Genomic DNA, 19,233 nt, shown 5'->3' on the forward strand with positions numbered 1-19,233 from the left:
GTTGTACCATTTGTAAGGAAATGGAAAGACTTGGAAAAAAAAATTATATTAAGTGAAGTACAGCCAGACAAGAAGAAACATAGGTTGCATGGTTTCCCTCATTTGTGGTAGCTAGAATGTGCCTATAAATCCACAAGTAAACATACTGGATGGTAAAAATATACTCTGAGTCTCTAGGCATTCATGCACAGCAGGACTAAAGGAAGACGTTCTGAGGAGAGGAACACAAAGGTGTCATGCCTGTGTGCATCTGATCCCATAAAGCAGTGTTTATCAATGAACTCCAACAAATGGAAACAAGAGTTCTTTTTTTTTCCCTTTTGTTGCTGTTTTCACATTTCCTTGTTTCTTGTTTGTTCGCTTATCTATCTTTTGAGAGGGCAAGAGGGGGCACAGAAATGTGGGTACTCACTAGAAACTATGCTGAAAATAAACTACTGTATACAACTTGGGGGTGAGGATGGGTGAGAAAAACTGGGAGAGAATTAGGAAAGGGGGGGTGACATTGTTTAAAAAAAAGAAATGTACTCTTTATCTGACTTCTATAACTGTAACTCCCCTCTGTACATCACCTTTATAATAACAATAAAAATGTATTTAGAAAAAAGGCCAGGGCAAAGACATGGCCAGCAGTTGCTATATATACCAGTAGGTTTTTTAAGACTAGTAGTTCCTGGATGAAAAGTAATAAGGTGGCCCCCAAGGATCTCCACCTCCCATTCAGGCCCTTCTGTCACCCTCCCTGGGGAGCAAGCATGAGTTACTAATCTAAGCAATAAAATACAGCAACAGTGATGAGATGTCACTCTGGGCTCAGGCTTCCCAGGCTGGTACTTCCACTTTGCCATTGATTAAACAGCCTGCTCATCTTGTACACTTTAAGTATGGGACAGGACCCTGTGTGAAAGACCCAGGATGCCCCTGGCCAACCAACAATGAAAGCTGAGGCTCAGTCCTATACCTTGAGCTCACCTAGGAAAGAAAGCTTGACTAGGAAAACTTGATCACACCCCTGAGAGGCATGTCTATACTACCAAATACTGGGTGGAGATCGAAGGATATAATGTGAGGCCAGCTGGGACAATAAAAAAAAAAAAGCTAGCAAGGCCCAGCTTAATAAACAAGTGGAGCATGATGATTCTGATCTGAAATCCCACGTACAGATGAGGCACAGACAGGTAGAAGGATCATAGCCTGAGACTAGCTTGGCAAAAAGCATTGCCCCCATTAGAAGAATAACAAAAGCAAGAAAAGATTTAGGCATGGTACAAGTAATAGAGCACTCTCCTAACAAACATGAGGCCCTGAGTTCAAACCCTAGCTATGGCACAAAACCGAAATAAAGGCAAAACAGAAAAAAAAAACCCAATGGGATTCTTGACAGCAAGACAGGTTATTTTTTCTTAGTCTTATAAGTCTGACAAACACAACCACAAGGTCAAGAGAATAAGATGTTACTAATAAGACTTAATGAATTAGCAGGTGCACCTGATCAACAGTCTTGGTCAACAGTCTCTTAGCAACAGTGAAGAAAAAGCATCCATAATGGCTGCATGCTGAATTCAAGGCGGAGAGTGTGGGGACCTCAAGGATGGAGGGCCTCAGTCAAGCCGAGATATTCCTCTACCTCTGTACATCATCTTTTTTAAAGTTAAAAAAAGTGTATGTGGTGGAAGAAGTGTTAACACAAGTGTTCAGTTCCCGGATGTCGAAGCTACGGTCCCCCTCAGAAAGACGGGAGCTTACTTCTCATGAAGCACTGCTAGTGCTGAACTGGTTTCCTGTCTCAAACGCTTTTACTATTGGTCTCTGGAGCAGGAATAGGGGCCGGTACATGCTGCCATTTTCACTGCCTAAGCAGACCAAGTGCTTGATAAAAGAGCTGCTTAAGGCAGAAGCCAGGGATGAGGGTCACCAGACAGCAGGACAGGATGAAATGTACAGTGAGGACTGGAGTGCTGGGGACAGCAGCATGACATCTGAGACCAGGAAGGAAGGGCCCCAAGATCAACGGCCTTCATTCATTCGCCAGTGTCCATCCGGAATGGCAAGTGAGCTTTGGCTTCCTCAAATAGTGAACACCTGGAGCCTGTGATTCTTATTTCACCCAACAACTGCAAAGCCAGTGTCTCTTATGTTCACCCCGAGAAAGAAACGAGACCATGTGTTTTACCCAAACCAAGGAAGGTAGATGACCTTTTTGAGATGGTCGCAATCTGAAAAACAAAGTGAAAAGGGAAAGGACCAGGCATTTGGCTCAAATGATAGAGCACTTACTAGCAAGTGTAAGGCAACTGAATTCAATCTGAAAGGAGTTCAGCCTGAAAGGAAGAGAAAAAGGATTAAGTGTTATGGAGTTCATAGTTTAAGGTGGTAGTTACAGAAATAGCTGTGTAAGACCAGCTCCAGAGACTCAGACCAGAAAGTCTAGAATCCTGAGATGAAGGTGTATAAAGAGGGAAACCCTGGCTTCATTAACTGGGAATATGACATGGACAAAGGAAAACTGAGGTGGGATTGAGGCCACCCTGGACAGCCAGAGTGGATGTTTCAATTTATAGAACAAGCCGCATTTCACAACTACCTTGTTTCAAGGGAAGTCTACTCTCAGCTATTCTACTTGGGGAAACTTAGTCCAAAATGCCCAGCCTTTCGTCAGACCTCCCTTGGTCTATCCCCACTTTATGTACTTTTTGATGAAGTTGTCAAAGCACATCAGACACCAAGTGGAGCTGAGGGTCTGTTGTCTCTATTTGGGAAACAGCAGGGGAAAAATTGTCCACAGGTCTCAGGAAAAAGTGAAGTGGCCCTTGTTTAGGTCAGAAAATATGCTCTCCGACGGCTTCTTGCAGTAAAGTAGTCAAAACAGTTTCCAGAGATATGGGCTGAGCCAGGCATGGTAATCCTAGCTACTTGCAATCCTAGTTTGTAATGCTAGCTACTCAGGAAGCAGAAATTGGGTGGGGAGGGAGACATCGTTTTCAAGGTCAGCCAAGACCAACAATTTAGGAGGCTCCATTTCAGTGAATGGGTAGGCATATGGTGGGCATCACAGCTATGGTTGAAGCACAATGGTTAGGTACAGTAGCCCACACCTGGCTTCCCAGCCAGAGAACTGCAGTCCAGAATAGCCCTACCCAGAAAACAAGAGGCTATCTTAAGAACAACCAATGCAAAAAGAGCCCAGTGGAGTAGCACAAGCTGAAGAGCACCTGCTTTATTAGCAAGTGCAAAATCCTGACTTCAAGCACAGTGCTATCACCACCACCACCAGCACCAAAAATAAAATAAAATAAAATTGAGAAACCACATTGTAGTATTAAGAACATGTTGCCAACTATACTTACAATGGGAGTAATTTTTCATATTAGAGATGATGGCATTTATAGATAAGTCCTGTTTCAAAGTGGCCTGGGACTGGCAAACACCTGGCATTAAATGATCAGTGACTCTGCTGTTTGCTCTCCCTGCACCTGACTTTTCTCCATCACAGAGCCCCAGCCCTCTTATTAAGGAAATGTCAAGGATTCACAGTTGGGGAAGGCTAGTTGGGAAAGTCTACACCCTCCTGGGCAGTTTCTTGAGCCTCCATTTACTTAGTGAGCATGTCAGACACAAAACTATGGCCCCCTGCACAGCCAATCTAACTGGAAAGTGACCCAATTCTTTCTGGTGAAATTGTCCATTTCCCTCTCTGTTACTCATCCTATCATTTTTTGGTATGGTTTCACCTGTATGTTGCCTGGTGAAACAATCCATTAAAAAGCTGAGAAATTTTCTGCTTGTGAGTGGGGTCAGGTAAAGAGAAAAAAAATTGAGGGCTGGAGGTTACAAAAAAAATCAATTTTTCCCATCACTTCTTTTTATTCCTCGGAGCACAAAGTAATTGGAGACTTGCTTTCTGGTGTGTAGATCATCAGACAAGTTTCACTCCAGTGATTTGAAGGTGGCAAGGGTCTGAAGTCAGTCCACTGAGCTCCCTGTTGGGCACAGGGCTGGGCTGCCGGAGCGTCCAGGTGAAACTCTCCAGGTGAGTTAAAATGATTGGAGGTCCTGAAATACTTCAAATCCACTAGGAGAGGGCAAGAAGCTTGCAAGCACTCTCCTGTGTCCTGTTCTGTTCACAACTGAATGAATCATTGGTTCTCCGAATGGAAATTCCAAGGTCAAGTCTTTTCATTTTAATGATGTACCAGAAAGATCACTGCAACTGCAAACCAACTTATTCCAGGAACATCAGCAACTCGGCGTTCCTAGAAAAATGGCTCACTTTTGTTGCTGCTATGAGCAAGCAAGTACTGGCAGGGACTTTCACTGGGTATCCTACTTTGCAGCATGGGCTGTTAAAATACTCCCTGGTAAAAGACGACTCCCCCAAAGCATTTCATTGTTAAAGCAAAGTCCATTGACCTACATAGTGATTCAAGGCCGAGGAGAAATCAATGCATTGCACTTGACCTCCCGTGCAATCCTCTTCCTGCAGTGGTTGCTCTTTCTGCTTTCCTTCCCTTCAGTGTTCATGGTTGCCAGGCTCTAAGCTCACCCCACAGCCCAGGGCTTCTGAATACTGTGAGTATGGTGCTAATCTACTTGGCAAATAATGCTCTTCACACCTTATGTAGCACAACCTTGCCCTGATCCTTTTTTTTTTTTTTTAACTGCTTTACTCTTTATGTGCAAGATGTAAGCCAAATTAAAGTGTTCATGCTAATGCAAACGTTGCAAGGAATTACAGAGAAAGAACTCAGCACACCTGTACCATGACATGGCTGATAAAGGAGGCCTTTCTTATAAATTATGTGCTCAACGTACAGAACTTTTTACCTTTCTCTGATTTTTCAAGACAACAGTAAAAGATGGAGTGTCCCTTGGTGTAATGACTGCTCTAATGGTGTGATTCCAAATATTATCTTTTTAATTTAAGAAACAGAGGCCACAAATATATAGTTCTGAGAATCAAACCATAGAACGAATAGCAAATCATCACAGAATTGTTTTTTCCCTACTCCTTTCTACTTCACAGTTCCATGCCCAACCTAGAATCATTTAACCCTTTCTTCAGGTATTTAACTTCCATATTCACAAGGCACATGACTGACCTTCATTTTTCAACTTCAGACATTTATTTCTTGGCTCTCATATTCAATGATTAAGACCGGTTTCCTTTATACCACCCATTCCCTCATCCTCTCAATATCATAATTTCTGTACTCTGAAGACTGTGCATATGCTCATCCTGGATTGGACACAGCATCCAATGACTGCATACCTTCCTTGTGTTCAACAGTTGTTTGGGGGGAATGTTCCCTTATTTGCTCAAATCTTCTGTGTGCTGACCAATATTATGCCAAACTTTTTTTTTTTTTTTTGTCGGTCTTGGGGCTTGAACTCTGGGCCTGGGTGCTGTCCCTGTGCTCTTCGGCTCAAGGCGAACGATCTACCTCTTGAGCCACAGCGCCACTTCCAGTTTTCTAGTGGTTTATTGGAGATCAGAGTATCATGGACTTTTCTGCCCGGGTTGGCTTTGAACCATGATCCTCAGATCTCAGCCTCCTGAGTAGCTAGGATTACAGGTGTTGGCCACCAGCACCAAACTTTTTTTTTTTTTTAAGCCATCTATATCTCCTGTCAGTTCAAACAAATCCGGAAATCTCTCTGCTCCACTTTTTTCTAGAAACCTCCTCACTGGAGCCTCCAAGCTCTGAAGTGGGTGCTTCCTTGGCCTTCTATACAAGTTTTATCCTGGGCTCTCCACGCCTTCATCTTCTGTTCATTCTCTTCGTATGGTCTCTGTGTTAGATCCTTTGTTTCCTGAGTCATGTATCTCTTTTCTTGCTTTATGCTCTCAGAGTAGCAGTAGCTTTCAGGGAAATATAACTCTAAAACTCCCACAGAGTCTTTCTTACTTCATTATTCTAGATAAGTACTAGAAAAGTACCCAGTATTGACAGGTTTTTAGTTCTAGGATTTTTTTTTTCCTATGCACCTTACTTTCCATCTTTTCCTTCTTCCGAGTTGAAGATTTCAACTTTGTCTTCTATCCTTTGTACTGAAATATTCTCTTTGTAAGTTCAAATTTCTGTGGTCCTATTTTTTAGCTTAGGAGTTTTCTTTTTCTTCGAATGGTTTTTTGAAATGCAGCTGACTCTACCTTCACAGCTCCTTGTCTTCTCCTAACCCTCTGAAAGAACTGTTAACGTCTTTGGGTGTTGAGCACTGCCTATATTTCTCCAAGTTGTCTTGTCCTTTTTGCTCATTTTGGGTTTTTGTCTTTCATGTTAGAAAATCTCTCCAAAAGTCTGGCTATCCATTCATATTTCAGAGTGTGTTTCCAGAACCTTCAATGTAGGGTGATCAGCTAGGGACCCAGATGTGTGGGGAAATCTTCAAGCATCAGTACCTGTAGGCTCCTTCCTCCTGGCCTTTCCGTTTCCTCAGAGAGGAATACTCTAATCTGCTTAGCTATGTGGGTGCTAAGCCTAATAGTTAGGAATTCTAAAGCATTCTCACAGACTCCTTGCTTATTAGGTCCCGTGTTCACCAAGGTACCCCATTCCTACTCTATGCCATGGCCTGGTGTCGCCACAGCCATGCTTCTCTTGCTCATCCTTTCCTTCCATCGTCGGTGGAGAGGAATCACCTGTCTGCACAGGCTGGAGAGACATCAGGAAGTCTCCTATCTCCTGGGGCTCCTGCCACTTGAGGTATCTGATGTCTCAAGTGCCCGAGGAAGTTGACAGTACAAATCCCCTCAACGATTTGGTAGAAAAGAGAAGACAGAAACTCCACCTGTGTATTCATCAGGATTCACCAGGAATGATGTTGTGATGAGACACCCTCCCTCCCCTGCCCCAAATCTCCAGGGCTGAAAATAACCCAGGTTATTTTATTCTGTTCCATGTTCCACTGGGCCAGCAGAGAACCCTGCACCCAGGCTGTGCTCACAGAATGCACGCCACCGTTTCATGCCATTACCCTCTCACCAAGAGGCCTCCTGTTTGGTTGCCTCTGGAGAAGAAAACACAGTCTTTGCCATTCCTGCCTGGAAGCAACACACCTCAGCCTTCATGTGTCTAGGGGACCAGGAAGGGCAATCTTCTGTATTAGCAAGAGAACTAGAAACATTGGGGAATACTCATGTGTCTAGCACAGCCAGTTACCAAAAACTGGAGCAATAGTTCACTGTTTCCATTTTCTACTAGGTCTTCTTTCTGCTTTTAAAAAAAGTACTTTGCTCTCATTTTAGTGGACTTTTAGGGGAGAGCAGAGGTAAACACCATGTCAGAGCTGCAGGCCACAGAACTCAGAGCAGCCCGGACCTGTCAACAGGCACTGAGTGCTTGCGAATGCACACGGCAGCATTATGTGTGCAACACCTGGTAGAATCCATCTGTGCTCCACCATGACTGTTCTCTGAATGATTCTGTTGCCTGAGGAAGATTGGGTGTGGGGGGGGGGGCATTTTCCAGAATGGAAGGAAGGTCTCAAACATACATCTGAAAAATAGAAATTCCTTACTATTAGCAAATCAGCACTGAGCATCCGATGTTAAATAATATATATATATATATATTTGCCAGTCAGATCTGGGGCTTGAACTCAAGGCCTGGGCATCATCCCTGAGCTTCTTTTGCTCAAGGCTAACACTACCACTTGAACCATAGCTCCATTTTGGGCTTTTTCTGTTTATGTGGTACTGAGAAATTGAACCCGGGGCTTCATGCATGCTAGGCAAGCACTCCACCACTAAGCCACATTCCCAGCCCATGAATAATTTTATTCTGTCTTCCCACCCTATTCCAGCCAATAAACACCAGTTTGCTTTAAAAAAAAAAAAAGTGCTGGGAGAGGGCGAGGGAAAGGGTGACATTGTCCAAAAAGAAATGTACTCTTTACCTGAGAAAAATGAGTGGTGTTAAAAACATAGTTCATGATTAGCAATTATCTCTAGTGATGGGTACTGCAGGCATTCTTGATTTCTTTCTGTTTGCCCATTGTATTTTCTGATCTTGCTGGTCTGCAAATGTGCTGCTTTTGTATTAGGACTTCCAGGGCTGGGGCTCCAGGTCTGCAGGCCATTATCACAGTGGGATAGCCCTGATTGTTATAACTAAATCTGTGCTAAGAAGGATTTAGTTCAACCTCAAGTTGGCAGCTCTTATATGGGGAAGCTGCCCAGATAATACTTTTTTCCCCCTCTTTGTCAGTATTTCTCAGCCTTTCATCTACTTAAGAAACTCAAGGAGCATGTATAAAACAAAACAAAAAGCTGGGTATCAGTGGCTTACAGCTGTAATCCTAGCTACTCAAGAGATTGAGATGTGAGGATCACAATTCAAAGCCAGCACAGTCAAAGAAGTCTGAGTCTCTTAATTCCAGTTAACCACCAAAAAGCTAAAAATGGAGCAATGGCTGAAGTGGTTGAGCACCAGCCCTGAGTGGAAAAGCTAAGGGACAGCCCCTCAATCCCTGAGTTCAAGCCCCAGTACCTGCATAAAAACAAAAGAAACTACCCTCCCTCATCACTGATCTCTACCTCAGGTATATTCAAGTTTGAAAAGGGAGGGCAATAATTTTCACTTTTAACAACTGTACCCCCACCCCGCCAATCTGGATCCCCAAACTGCATACAACACTATCTATCTGTCTGTCTATCTATCTACACATACATACATATATACACACGAATATATATACATATACACATATATTACACATAACAATGCCTTTCTGTTTCCTACAACAACATGCATGAAATGAGCATTTAGTAAATATCTATTTGTTTCTGGGGCCACAAAAAGATACTTCCTATAAGCATAGCTTAGCAAAGGAGATACAACCCACAGATTCAAAGGGCTTCAAAATGACTGAAGGAAGATTTTACAGTACAGGTTTGAGGTTTGTTTTCTACTAATTCATCATAACCTAGTAAACCCTGCTCACCAATTTCCTAGCATCGTTTGATTTCTAACAGTATGGGTTCCTAAAGCATCGGTCAACATTCTACCATTAAACAATGTCTGGAATGAAACATGGAAGAGGGTTGTCAGTCAAGTTCAAATGAATAAAAGCCATGCTTGGCCTTACTGTTGCCTATTCTGGGGCTCAATATGAAGCCCCAAAAGCCCCTTGCTGAAGCAAGTCATCTCAAGGAGCTGGTACAAGGGAGGAGGTTCACAGAAGAGAACCCCACCTAGAAAAATGTTCCCACAGCTGTTAGAAAGTTGCTGATGTAGAAAGTGCTGATGGGTTTCCAGGTTTCTCACAGGATGCGCAGCCTTGCCTCCTGCCGGCTCCCTACTGAAAATCTGCTGCATTTCCATCTCATTTGCAAAGCGCTTACTGCAATCCCTTCTCTGAGAAACCTGGAGCCGGCTGGAGGTGAAAGGGAATGGTTGGTTTGTTGAGCTCACTTGGTTTTACCCAAACCTGGAGAGTTGGGAAGCCTGTCTGAAATAACTGACCCAATGCTGCCCCCTGGCTGAGGAGGGCGCAGCTGCCTCCCTAGCCCTTGCCAACGGCTCCTTAAAAGGTGTTAGCAATTTAATCAAGGAGCAGCCAATATTGACTACTACTAAAACACCAGATGAAGGATACCACTTTGACCTGCACAGACCTTTGCGTATTAGGAAAATGAACAAGCTGCTTCTAATAATGGATCTTCATTCCAAAAGATCCGCTGGGAAACAGCCTGGTACAATCATAAAATGCAGAATTAAATGAAACTGAATTTAACCTCTTCACCCTTCTCTTATCCAAGCTCCATTTTTAAATGAAATTGCTTAAAAATTACTCAACAGAATGGAAAAGTGAGAAAGCAGAAACAATATTTATAGCGAGGTGGCGGAGCAAAGGTTACTTTTCTTGATTTATTTCGAATGGCCTGTGATACCCAAGTTGGCCATGATACCAAATTGCATAGGTATTTCAAAGATGGAAAATAAAAGGTTGAATGAGGCAGGAACAGCTTTGTGTGCTTCTTCACAATGAAGTTCAGTCTAATTTAAAAAGATGCCCTGCGGGAGAGGGAAATGAGGGACCCTGAAGGAAGGGGTGGGCATTGTCCGAAAAGCATTGCACTCCTGACCTGACTTATGAAATGCTGATCTCTCTGTACAACACCTTAATAACCACAATAAATTTATATTAGGAAAAAATATGTCATGGTAGCAGCAGAGGTGACAAGTAAGAGCTTATTGAAACACACCATGGGCAAATGAACGGCAGAATTCTGTGGGGCTCAGCAGGATTCCCCTGATTTCCTCCGAAGAGACTATCTTCTTTAAGGGAGTGGTTTAAAAGCGGTGTACCAGGACCTGAGATCTGCCTTCCTAGAAAATAAATCCCACATACCCATGTGCACTGGGAAACTGCTTACTGCAAAGAAATCTTTCCTCTGATGTCTTATTTAAGAACTAAGTATGCTTCCTATTCGCATACAGGACAAGGCCAGACACAAAGTCCCCCATTCTTTGTCTTATAAATAACTGGCCATCATGCCAAACTCATCTGAACAAAACACCCACTAATGTGACTTTTGGTCAAACTTCTTTCCCCTGGGTGCCTAAACTTTGGGCATCCCAGAGCCCCTGTGGAACAGGATGGGGCTCGGGTGAAAATTCTGCTTTCTGCTCTACACGGCATCAAGCCACCCTTCCACCCTGCCAAGGCTGCAAGCTTGTCTTTCCGAACTTGGGCTACTATTCCCTGGAAAGAACAGCCTTGTGCCCAAACCCAAGGAATTCTTGTAGAGATGATGGTCAGAGGTTCTCCGTCGTCCCCTAACGAAACAGCACCTTTCTCGCAGTTTCTAATATGGCGTCTCCTTCCTCAACCCTGGCGTTTTTGTCCTTATAGATACAAATTCTTGGATTTCCCCCTGCCCCCCCACCCCAGACCTTCTGATTCAGCAGGGGTGTGTATGAGGGGGAAGGGGGGGGGGATCTAAGTCTCATAAAACTGTCCAGGAACAGTTGGAGAGACCCCGATCTCCACTGATTTGCAGCTTTGGATCTGGTTCGGGGAGTTCAACAGCGACTCGCTCCCGTGTGCTGCTTCATTCACTCAGCCCAGCTGAGTGCAGGCCTGTTTCTGAGGGTTAACCATGGGAAGAAACGTTCCCCCCTCCTTCCCCTCCCCACCCACCCCTACCATTTATCCCACAAGATCGTTTCCTTCCGAGGATGCACCAGGCCTCAGAAGCACCCACCTCCCCTCCCCTGAGAGTGTGGGGCCGAGCCCGGACTTACATCTCCATCCACCGGCCTCTGGTCGTCACAGTCCCTGGTGGGGCTGATGTCCTGGCGCATGACCCAGATGGGTTCTTTGGGCTCGTCGGGGGTGTAAGGCGAACGGATGGTCCTGGTTTTCACCTCCTCGATGGCCTCTTTGATATCCTTGATGGCCAGCGAGATGGCATCCCTCTTCTCCTTGCTGTAGCGCTGCCCGGTGTCGCCGCCGCCGCCTGCGGGGCCCGCCGCCCGCTGCTGCGGCTGCTGCTGCCCGGCCGGCGGCACCTGCAGCCCGGGGCTGTCGGGGCGACCCCCGGCCGGGGTAGGGGCGCGCTCCAAGTCCTGCTCGGCCTCGGGCATGTCCTCGGCCGCCTTGTCGAGGCTCTGCGAGCTCATGCTCTGCTTGACCTCGGCGACGATCTGGTCGATGTCCTCCTCCTGCTCGTAACTGTCCATGCGCGGGTAGGGCGCGAACTCGGCCTCCTTCTCGGGGCTGTCGGACTCGCCGTCGGAGCGCTCGTCGTAGTGGTGCAGCCGCGCGCCCAGGGCCTCCTGGCGGTAGGCGGCCGCCGCCTCGTCGCGCTCGCGCTCCTCGTAGAGCCGCAGGCCGTCGTGGTCGCGCGCCTCCAGCTCGGGCGCGTCCCCGATCTCCTCGTACACGTGCTCCTGGAGGCCGCCGTAGTCGGCGTAGGGCTCGGCGTAGGGCTCGTCCTCGCCGCGGTGGAACAGCCGGTGCGTGTACACGTAGCCGGAGTAGGCCGCGTTCATGGCCTCCTCGTGCTCCAGCGAGTGGAAGTGCAGGTGGTTGGGCAGCGCGCGGCGGTGCGCGGCCTCCGCGTGCTCGGCCTCCGCCTGCTCCGTGTACTCCTCGGCCTCGGGCCGGTACTGCACGGCGTAGGCGCTCTCGTCCTCGGGGTCGTGCGCGGGGTCCTGCGCGCGCTCCGCCTCCTCGTCGCCGTCGTCGTCGCGGCCCGCGGCGATCACGTCGCCCTCGGCCGTGTCGGTGTGGTTGTGGAAGCCGCTCTCGGTGCTGGCGGATCGCGCCAGGCACTCGCCGCGCTCCTCCTCTTCCTGCTGGGACCCGAGCTGCCGCTGCTGCGCCGCCGCGGCGCGGGGGTCCTGGACGGCGCGGCGCCCGCGGGGATGAGGCCGGCCCGGGCGCGGCGCCTGCGGCGGCGGCGGAGGCCGCGGCGGCTCCCCCTCCGCCTCCGGCCGCTCCAGGTCGGCCTCCACCGACTCGTTCACCTCCCCGCCGGCCGCCTCGTCGGGCACCTCCACCTCCGCGGAGCCCTCCAAGTGGTTCATGGTGGGCGTCGGGGAAGGCTGTAGGAGAGGGGCTGCGGCCGCCTCACTGCGCGCTCATGGCGCTCCGATGGGCTGGAAGAAGAAAAGAAACATCCACATAAACACACACAGAGAAAGGGGTTGTTGCTGCCGTGGAAGATAAAGATGGTTGTGTGCATTGTAATTTGCCATTGCATCTCTAATTAATTGCTTATTGCATCCTCCAGCCCCTCCCTCAGCCCCCCCCCCCCCTCCAGAAAGCCTGCTGAGCATTTTGTTTGTTTTTGGTCTGTCTCGGGGCTTGAACTCAAGGCCCAGGCCCTGTCCCTGAGCTCTTTTGCGCAAGGCTAGCGCTCTACCACTTTGGGCTACAGAACCACTTCTGGTGTTTAGGTGTTTGGAGATAAGACACTCACAGACTTTCCTGCCCCGGCTGGCTTTGAACCAGGATCCTCAGGTCTCAGCCTCCCGAGTAGCTAGGATTACAGGTGTGAGCCACCAGCGCCCCCCCCCCCTGCTTCCACCCCCCGAGTTCTGACCGCACTGGAACCCAACCAGGCACAACTGGACCCATCACACCACACGACTCTCCCTGCACACCCAGGAACCGAACCTGCCCTCCTGCTGTATAGTCCAATGGCGCCACCAGCCGTCCAAGGAATCATCACGTTCCCTCATCTCTTCCCCCAAACCAATGAGCAAGCCACTCCCTTGATAACCCTCAGCGCATTCTCACTGCCCTCCTTCATCTGGACCTTTCTGGCCCACACAGCTATTACCCTCACTCATTTCTCTGCCCCTTCTGCCCCGTCTCCCCACTGCTAGCCAAAAAAAACAGGATCTTTCTGTAACACGAATCGGAACCATCACCACGGTCTGTAGGCCTTCAATGAATCCTCTTTTGTGCACAGAACAAATACCTGGCCTTGTATACTTAAAAAGCGTTGTATACTTCCTGAATACAAACACTTCGATGTATATACAGGTGCACTTTTAGACGTGTGCTGCATAGCAACTCAGTCCTCACACTAGCCTGCTAAACAATGCTGTCAGGACTTGCTGTTCTGCAAATGAGGAAACAGAGGCACCGGGAGATTAGATCATTGTCAGGTCATACATTTGGAGTTGGATACGCTCTCTAGCTTTGGAGTCTGTTGACTCTAGACTTTTCCCTTCGGAAGCCCCAACAGCCTAAAGTCCTGGCATTGCCACAAAGGGCCTTCTCTGTTTGTAGGATACCTTTTACGTGTGTGTGTGTGTGTGTGTGTGTGTGTGTGTGTATGTTTGAGGGGCAAATCTTTGTCTTCCAGGAGTAAGTTCATATTTGATGATCATCTACAAGTGCCAGCCTCCAAGTCATGTCCTGGGTACTGGGACTGGCTCTCAAGAAGCCCTCTTCTGGGATCTGAAGGTAGAAGTTCAAAGCCATCCAGGGAAGCAAAGTCCATGAGACTCTTATTTCCAGTTAACCAGCAAAATACCACAAGTGGAGCTCTGACTCATGGTAGAGTGCTAGTCTTGAGTTAAAACAACAACAACAACAACAACAAAAAAACACCTCAAAGACAGTACCTAGGCTCTGTGTTCAAGCCCTAGCACTAGCTAAAGAAAACAAAATCAGACCAAACAAAAGCTCCTCTCTTCTCAGGTACAAGAGACAGACAATAATTCCATAGGAAGTAAACATGATAACTGGGCAAGGAACATTCTATCAAGGATATACACAGCAGGGTGGCAAACAAAGTGACTGTGGAGAGGGTATTAAGACAACATTTGGCCAGAGCAGGTAGTCGTTAGCTGATGTTTGAAAGGTAAAGAAAGAGGTTGAGGTGGAGAAAGTCCGAAATAAAGTCTGATTGCAGCTATGGAGTGACTATGGGAAATTATGGAAACGAGGATGGGGATATGGGCAGGGCTGGGCACCCCAAAGTTAAGCATGGAAGTGTGTTTAAGCACTACTGGGGGCTTAAGGGGGGGTGATAAGGCTTGAGTACTCCCTCTCTTTGCTCACCAATGTACTCACTCAGCTCCTCTCTCTCTCCTGTCATTCTTTGCTGCCCTCATCCATCCATGCAACCTCCTTCATCTTCTGATGTCCAAAGGCTCACAGAAAGCTAGTGGCTCAACATTCTTCTGCATCTGAGTGTGTTGAGACAATTGGCCTTTATTGGATATATACCATACTTCAGGACAAAAAGGGTTTCCAAAGTTTCTAAATCATGGTCCTAGCCTCCCAGGGAAGATCACTGAAATAGTTACAATACCTGGAGATAAATGCAAACTAGCGCTGGGCTCAAGACACAGAAGGAACCCAGAGTGGAAGCAATGACAACAGTGGTATCACCTTGTGAATCCAATTACATGCTGCCGTTGCTGTGGGCTGTGGATTTCATGAGCCCAGCAGCATCCTGGGAGCTCAGGCCCTGGAGTGAAGTCTCACCATTTACTCATGTCCTTCATATGACCCAATTGCCTCTGGAGGCTGGAAAAATGGGATGAGGAACAGTTCGTTGAAGACTAACCCCTCCCTCTCTATCTGAAAAGTCTCCATGCAAGAGTCCCCTCCTCAGGGAAACAGCATGAAGCGGGAGAGGAGAGTGTGTTTGGGGGGGTAGGGGTGGGGATGCTGTCAGACTAAGATCCTCCAGAATGCCAGAACATTCTGGAATGTTCCACAGCCTGGCTGGAAAAATTGAACAAAAGGAGGGAATACCGGCACCTGGCACCATTTAGACTAAAGCATTTCACGATTCAGCAGTTGCACCCAGGTATCTCAGAATGTTAGCTGAGGTTCATGTTAATTTGAGATTGATCGAAGGGGAAGCTGTGAATCACTTCTCCTGATCTTTAGCTGTTGATGAGAATTTCCAATAGGCTGTCCCCATTCAGCACACTTGGAAGCAGTTTTATAAGAAACATCGGACTGAAGGCAAAGTAGAATGTAAAAAGGAACGAAAGGAGCTATAGAATTGTTAACACAGAGAGTATCTGTGTGCACAGTCCTGGGTTGTCAGGGCTAGGTGTTAGTAATGCGGATGTAAAGAAAATACATGAAGATGGGGGAGAGGGGTAGAGAAGTGGGAAGAAAAGACTAATAGCAGCCAGGTGCTGGTGGCTCACGCCTGTAATCCTAGCTACTCAGGAGGCTGAGATCTGAGGATCATGGTTCAAAGCCAACCCAGGCAGGAAAGTCCATGAGACTCTGATCTCCAATAAACCATCAGAAAACTGGAAGTGGCGCTGTGGCTCAAGTGGTAGAGCTCTCGCCTTGAGCTGAAGAGCTGAGGGACAGCGCCCAGGCCCACAGTTCAAGTCCCACAACCAACCAAAATAAAAAAAAAAATAAGGAAAGACTAATAGCCATTTTCTCCCCTATAAGAGCTAAAATAAACAATATAATTCCATTTATATAAAATTTTAATATTTTGTATATTTAAGCCTTCATATCTGTGTTGTATATTTGCAGTGGTAGACTGCCTGCTGGGCTGAACTTCTGCCCAGCCCCATAGCTACACTTGCCTTAGAGCACCTGTCCAGCACTGATGGGTGGGACTGGGCCCTTCTCAACAAGCCTTGGTAGACTCTATACTTTCACAATCACCTGTATAGTCTGAAAAGAACTGCTGGGCTTTCTCCAGTGGAGTTGGAAGTGAAGTCCCAATTCTTAGGACTACAGCTGTTCTTCTCACTTGTACATGCACCGCACCGGTAGCCACAGGGGAGCAGCCTATGACTCTGAGACTATGATGAAATCTTCATGTTCATAGAAATAAACAGTTGCGGTTGCTAAGCAAGATTATGCCCTGAATGCAACACACACACACACACACACACACACACACACACACACACACACACACACACACACACACACACAGGGAGATTAGTGGTTCTTGTTAATACCTAGATATTCTCTGACCTCCCCCCGCACCCCCCCAAAAAAAGATTTTTTTCACCTGGTGCCAGTGGCTCACATTGTAATCTTAGCTACTCAGCCAGCCTGAGCAAAAAAGCCAGTGAGACTCTTTTATCTCCAATTAATTAGCAAAAAAAAAAAAAAGCCAGAAGTGGAGCAGTAGCTCAAGTGGTTGAACCTCTAGCCTTGAGCAAAGAAAGCTCAGGGCAGTAACCAGGCCCTGAGTTCAAACCCCAGGACTGGCACACACAACAAAGGTTTTATTTTTTTTATATGTTACATCATTATATCAATTGTGAACTATCCACTAAGGAGTCCACATGATATCAAGAATACCCACTTAAATCCTCACCCTTTTAAATATAATGCTTTTCTTTATGAGAGTCACATAAAAGACAGACATGAAGATGACTAGAATTCATTTAAGCTTAATTTCCTTTGATTCACTTGGGAATTACATTTAGTAGTAATAATGGGAGTCAACAATGGACAAAACACATTGCTTTCTAAAATCGGTTCCAGTTACATAGCTCAGATGGTCAGGAAAAATCTGACACAGGAAACAAATATTTTTGGTTCCCTCTTGATATCCTTGTACCTGAAATCATGAAACATGGTCTAGAAGGCAGTACTGGCAATAGGATTCTGTGGAAGGTGAATGTCTAAACTCAAGAAGAGTTCCTAAATGATCCATCTGCTTCAGTAAGATCTCATGGTCACTCTTGTCTAGCTTAGATGAGAGCACATGGCTGCACATGCTCAGTTTCCCCTCCAGATCCATTCTATGCTCTCTTTCTGCTCTGCGTCTACAAGACCGGACTCTTTCCATCAACAGCTATTGGATTCCCTGGCATCTGTTTGAATTTGGGCCCTGGGAAGATATCAGAGCAGGAAGGGTCTGAGGCTGGGATGGTTGTTCTCCAGGTCCCTCTCAGTAAGTTCATCCCAGGAAAGTGACAGCTCTGCTATCGAGGGCACAGGTGCATGACGTCACACGATAACTCCCTCCACTTTCTTCAGGTTTGTGGGTCATAAGGATGGGGTGTCCCATAGAGACCTTACCTTTGTATAGTCCCTGTTAAATGCATTGCCTGTCTGCAACACTTGATTTGAATGCTCATCTATTACCTACTGGAACTAAACTGATTGCTAGGATATGATACTAACACTAATAGGTGGTGAAAAATAAACAATGCATTTCAAGACAGATGTAAAACCCTACACAGTACAGCTACAGCAAACATCATGACAGTGGTACCGTAATAGGAAGTATTGACTGGTCTCCACTGCTTCCACAGTGCTACTTCTATAAAGGCTGCTGACATTCTAAGAATTGACAGGGAATCCACTCAGGAAGCCAAAAGGATCATAAAATGCCTGCCTGGATCTCACCTTCCCTATCTCTGCTTCACAACAGCAGAGGTCGTTCAATCCTCTTTTGCTGCCCTATTCTATCCTCTCAGGCCCAGCCTGTTCACTCCTAGCGTTAGCCCTAGCTTTGCTCTTTACTGTAGGATCAGGATCTGGACCTTGATCAGGGTCTTACCCTTGTAGACAGACTGCTCAATGTTGGCCTTACCTCTCGTGTCCCATTTTCTGGATCAAGAGTGCCAGTGGCTTGTCCAAGTGGCCCCTTGATGAGTGCCATAGTCCTAAGGTTGCTTGCTGCTTGCTGGACTGAAATTCTATTCACAGCTGTAGCTGAGCTGGTCTTTGAGAATCTGCGCAGTACAGGTGTGTGTGTGTGTGTGTGTGTGTGTGTGTGTGTGTGTTCTGGCCCTTCTCAACAAGTCTTGCTAGATTCTAGACTCATACATCTCTAGGGCATTGACTTTGGCCATTTCATTTTCATTTTTGGGGAGTTAATTTATGGGATTTGAAGGTAATTAGTCAAAAATGGTTGCCAATATTCTATTGTAATAGTCATATTTGATTTTTGACCTTACTTTGACCTTATTTATCAGTGTTGAATATAAATATGAAGCACTATTTGAATATTGTGTGTTGGGGGGAGACTGGTATTAAGGCCTGAATTCAGGGTCTTGAGTTCTTGCTTAACTTTTTCACTAATGGCTGGAGCTTTACTACTTGAACCACAGCCCCACTTTGGGCTTTTTGGTGGTTAACTGGAGATGAGCTTCTCCTGGACTTTTCTTCCTATACTGGCTTTGAACTGCAGTCCTGAGGTATCAGTCTCCTGAGCAGGCATGAGCCACTGGCACCTGTCTTACTAGCTCTTTGGATAACATAGCAAATGCCATTTTTATCATTCCTATAATGGGGATAATAATAGTGTGAACAGGACAAGTTATTGATTGGATGACACAGTTAATTTGTATTTAGAATGGTATCTGATACAGTGAGGGTAGTGTTTAGCATTTTATCAGGGCATTTTTCTGCCCTGATTAGTATTTAACAGATTGATAAGATCTTAAAATATTTTAATTGTTATTATAAAGGTGATGTATAAAGGGGTCCAGTTACATAAGTCAGGTGAAGAGTACATTTCTGTTGTTGTTCATCATTGGTCTTGAACTCAGGAACCTAGATGCTGTCCCTGAGGTTTTTGTTTTTTTGCTCAGGACTAGTACTCTACCACTTTGAGCCACAGTGCCACTTCTGGTTTTCTGGTGTTTAATTAGAGATAAGACCCTCAAGGACTTTCCTGCCTGGCCTGGCTTCAAACCTTGATCCTCAGATCTCAGCAGGATCTGAGTAGCTGGCACCCAGCTCAAAAGTACATTTTGTTTTGGACAGTGTCAATCCTTCCCTTGCTCTCTCCAAGTTTTCCCCTCCTAACAC

At 46.4% G+C, this 19,233-nt stretch overlaps 1 protein-coding gene across 1 annotated transcript in view; it reads right to left on the reverse strand.

Annotated features, from left to right (window-relative positions):
• Positions 1-19,233, reverse strand: part of Apba1 (amyloid beta precursor protein binding family A member 1) — a 191,088-nt gene that overhangs the window by 46,301 nt on the left and 125,554 nt on the right. The window contains exon 2 of the mRNA XM_042699414.1: positions 11,250-12,608. Within this exon, the coding sequence (XP_042555348.1) occupies positions 11,250-12,536 (1,287 nt within the window). The 5' untranslated portion in view covers positions 12,537-12,608. The remainder of the gene's footprint in view (positions 1-11,249; positions 12,609-19,233) is intronic.

Source organism: Dipodomys spectabilis, unplaced genomic scaffold (assembly GCF_019054845.1).
Source record: "Dipodomys spectabilis isolate Male_0828 unplaced genomic scaffold, ASM1905484v1 ptg000241l, whole genome shotgun sequence".
NCBI classification, from domain to species: domain Eukaryota; kingdom Metazoa; phylum Chordata; class Mammalia; order Rodentia; family Heteromyidae; genus Dipodomys; species Dipodomys spectabilis.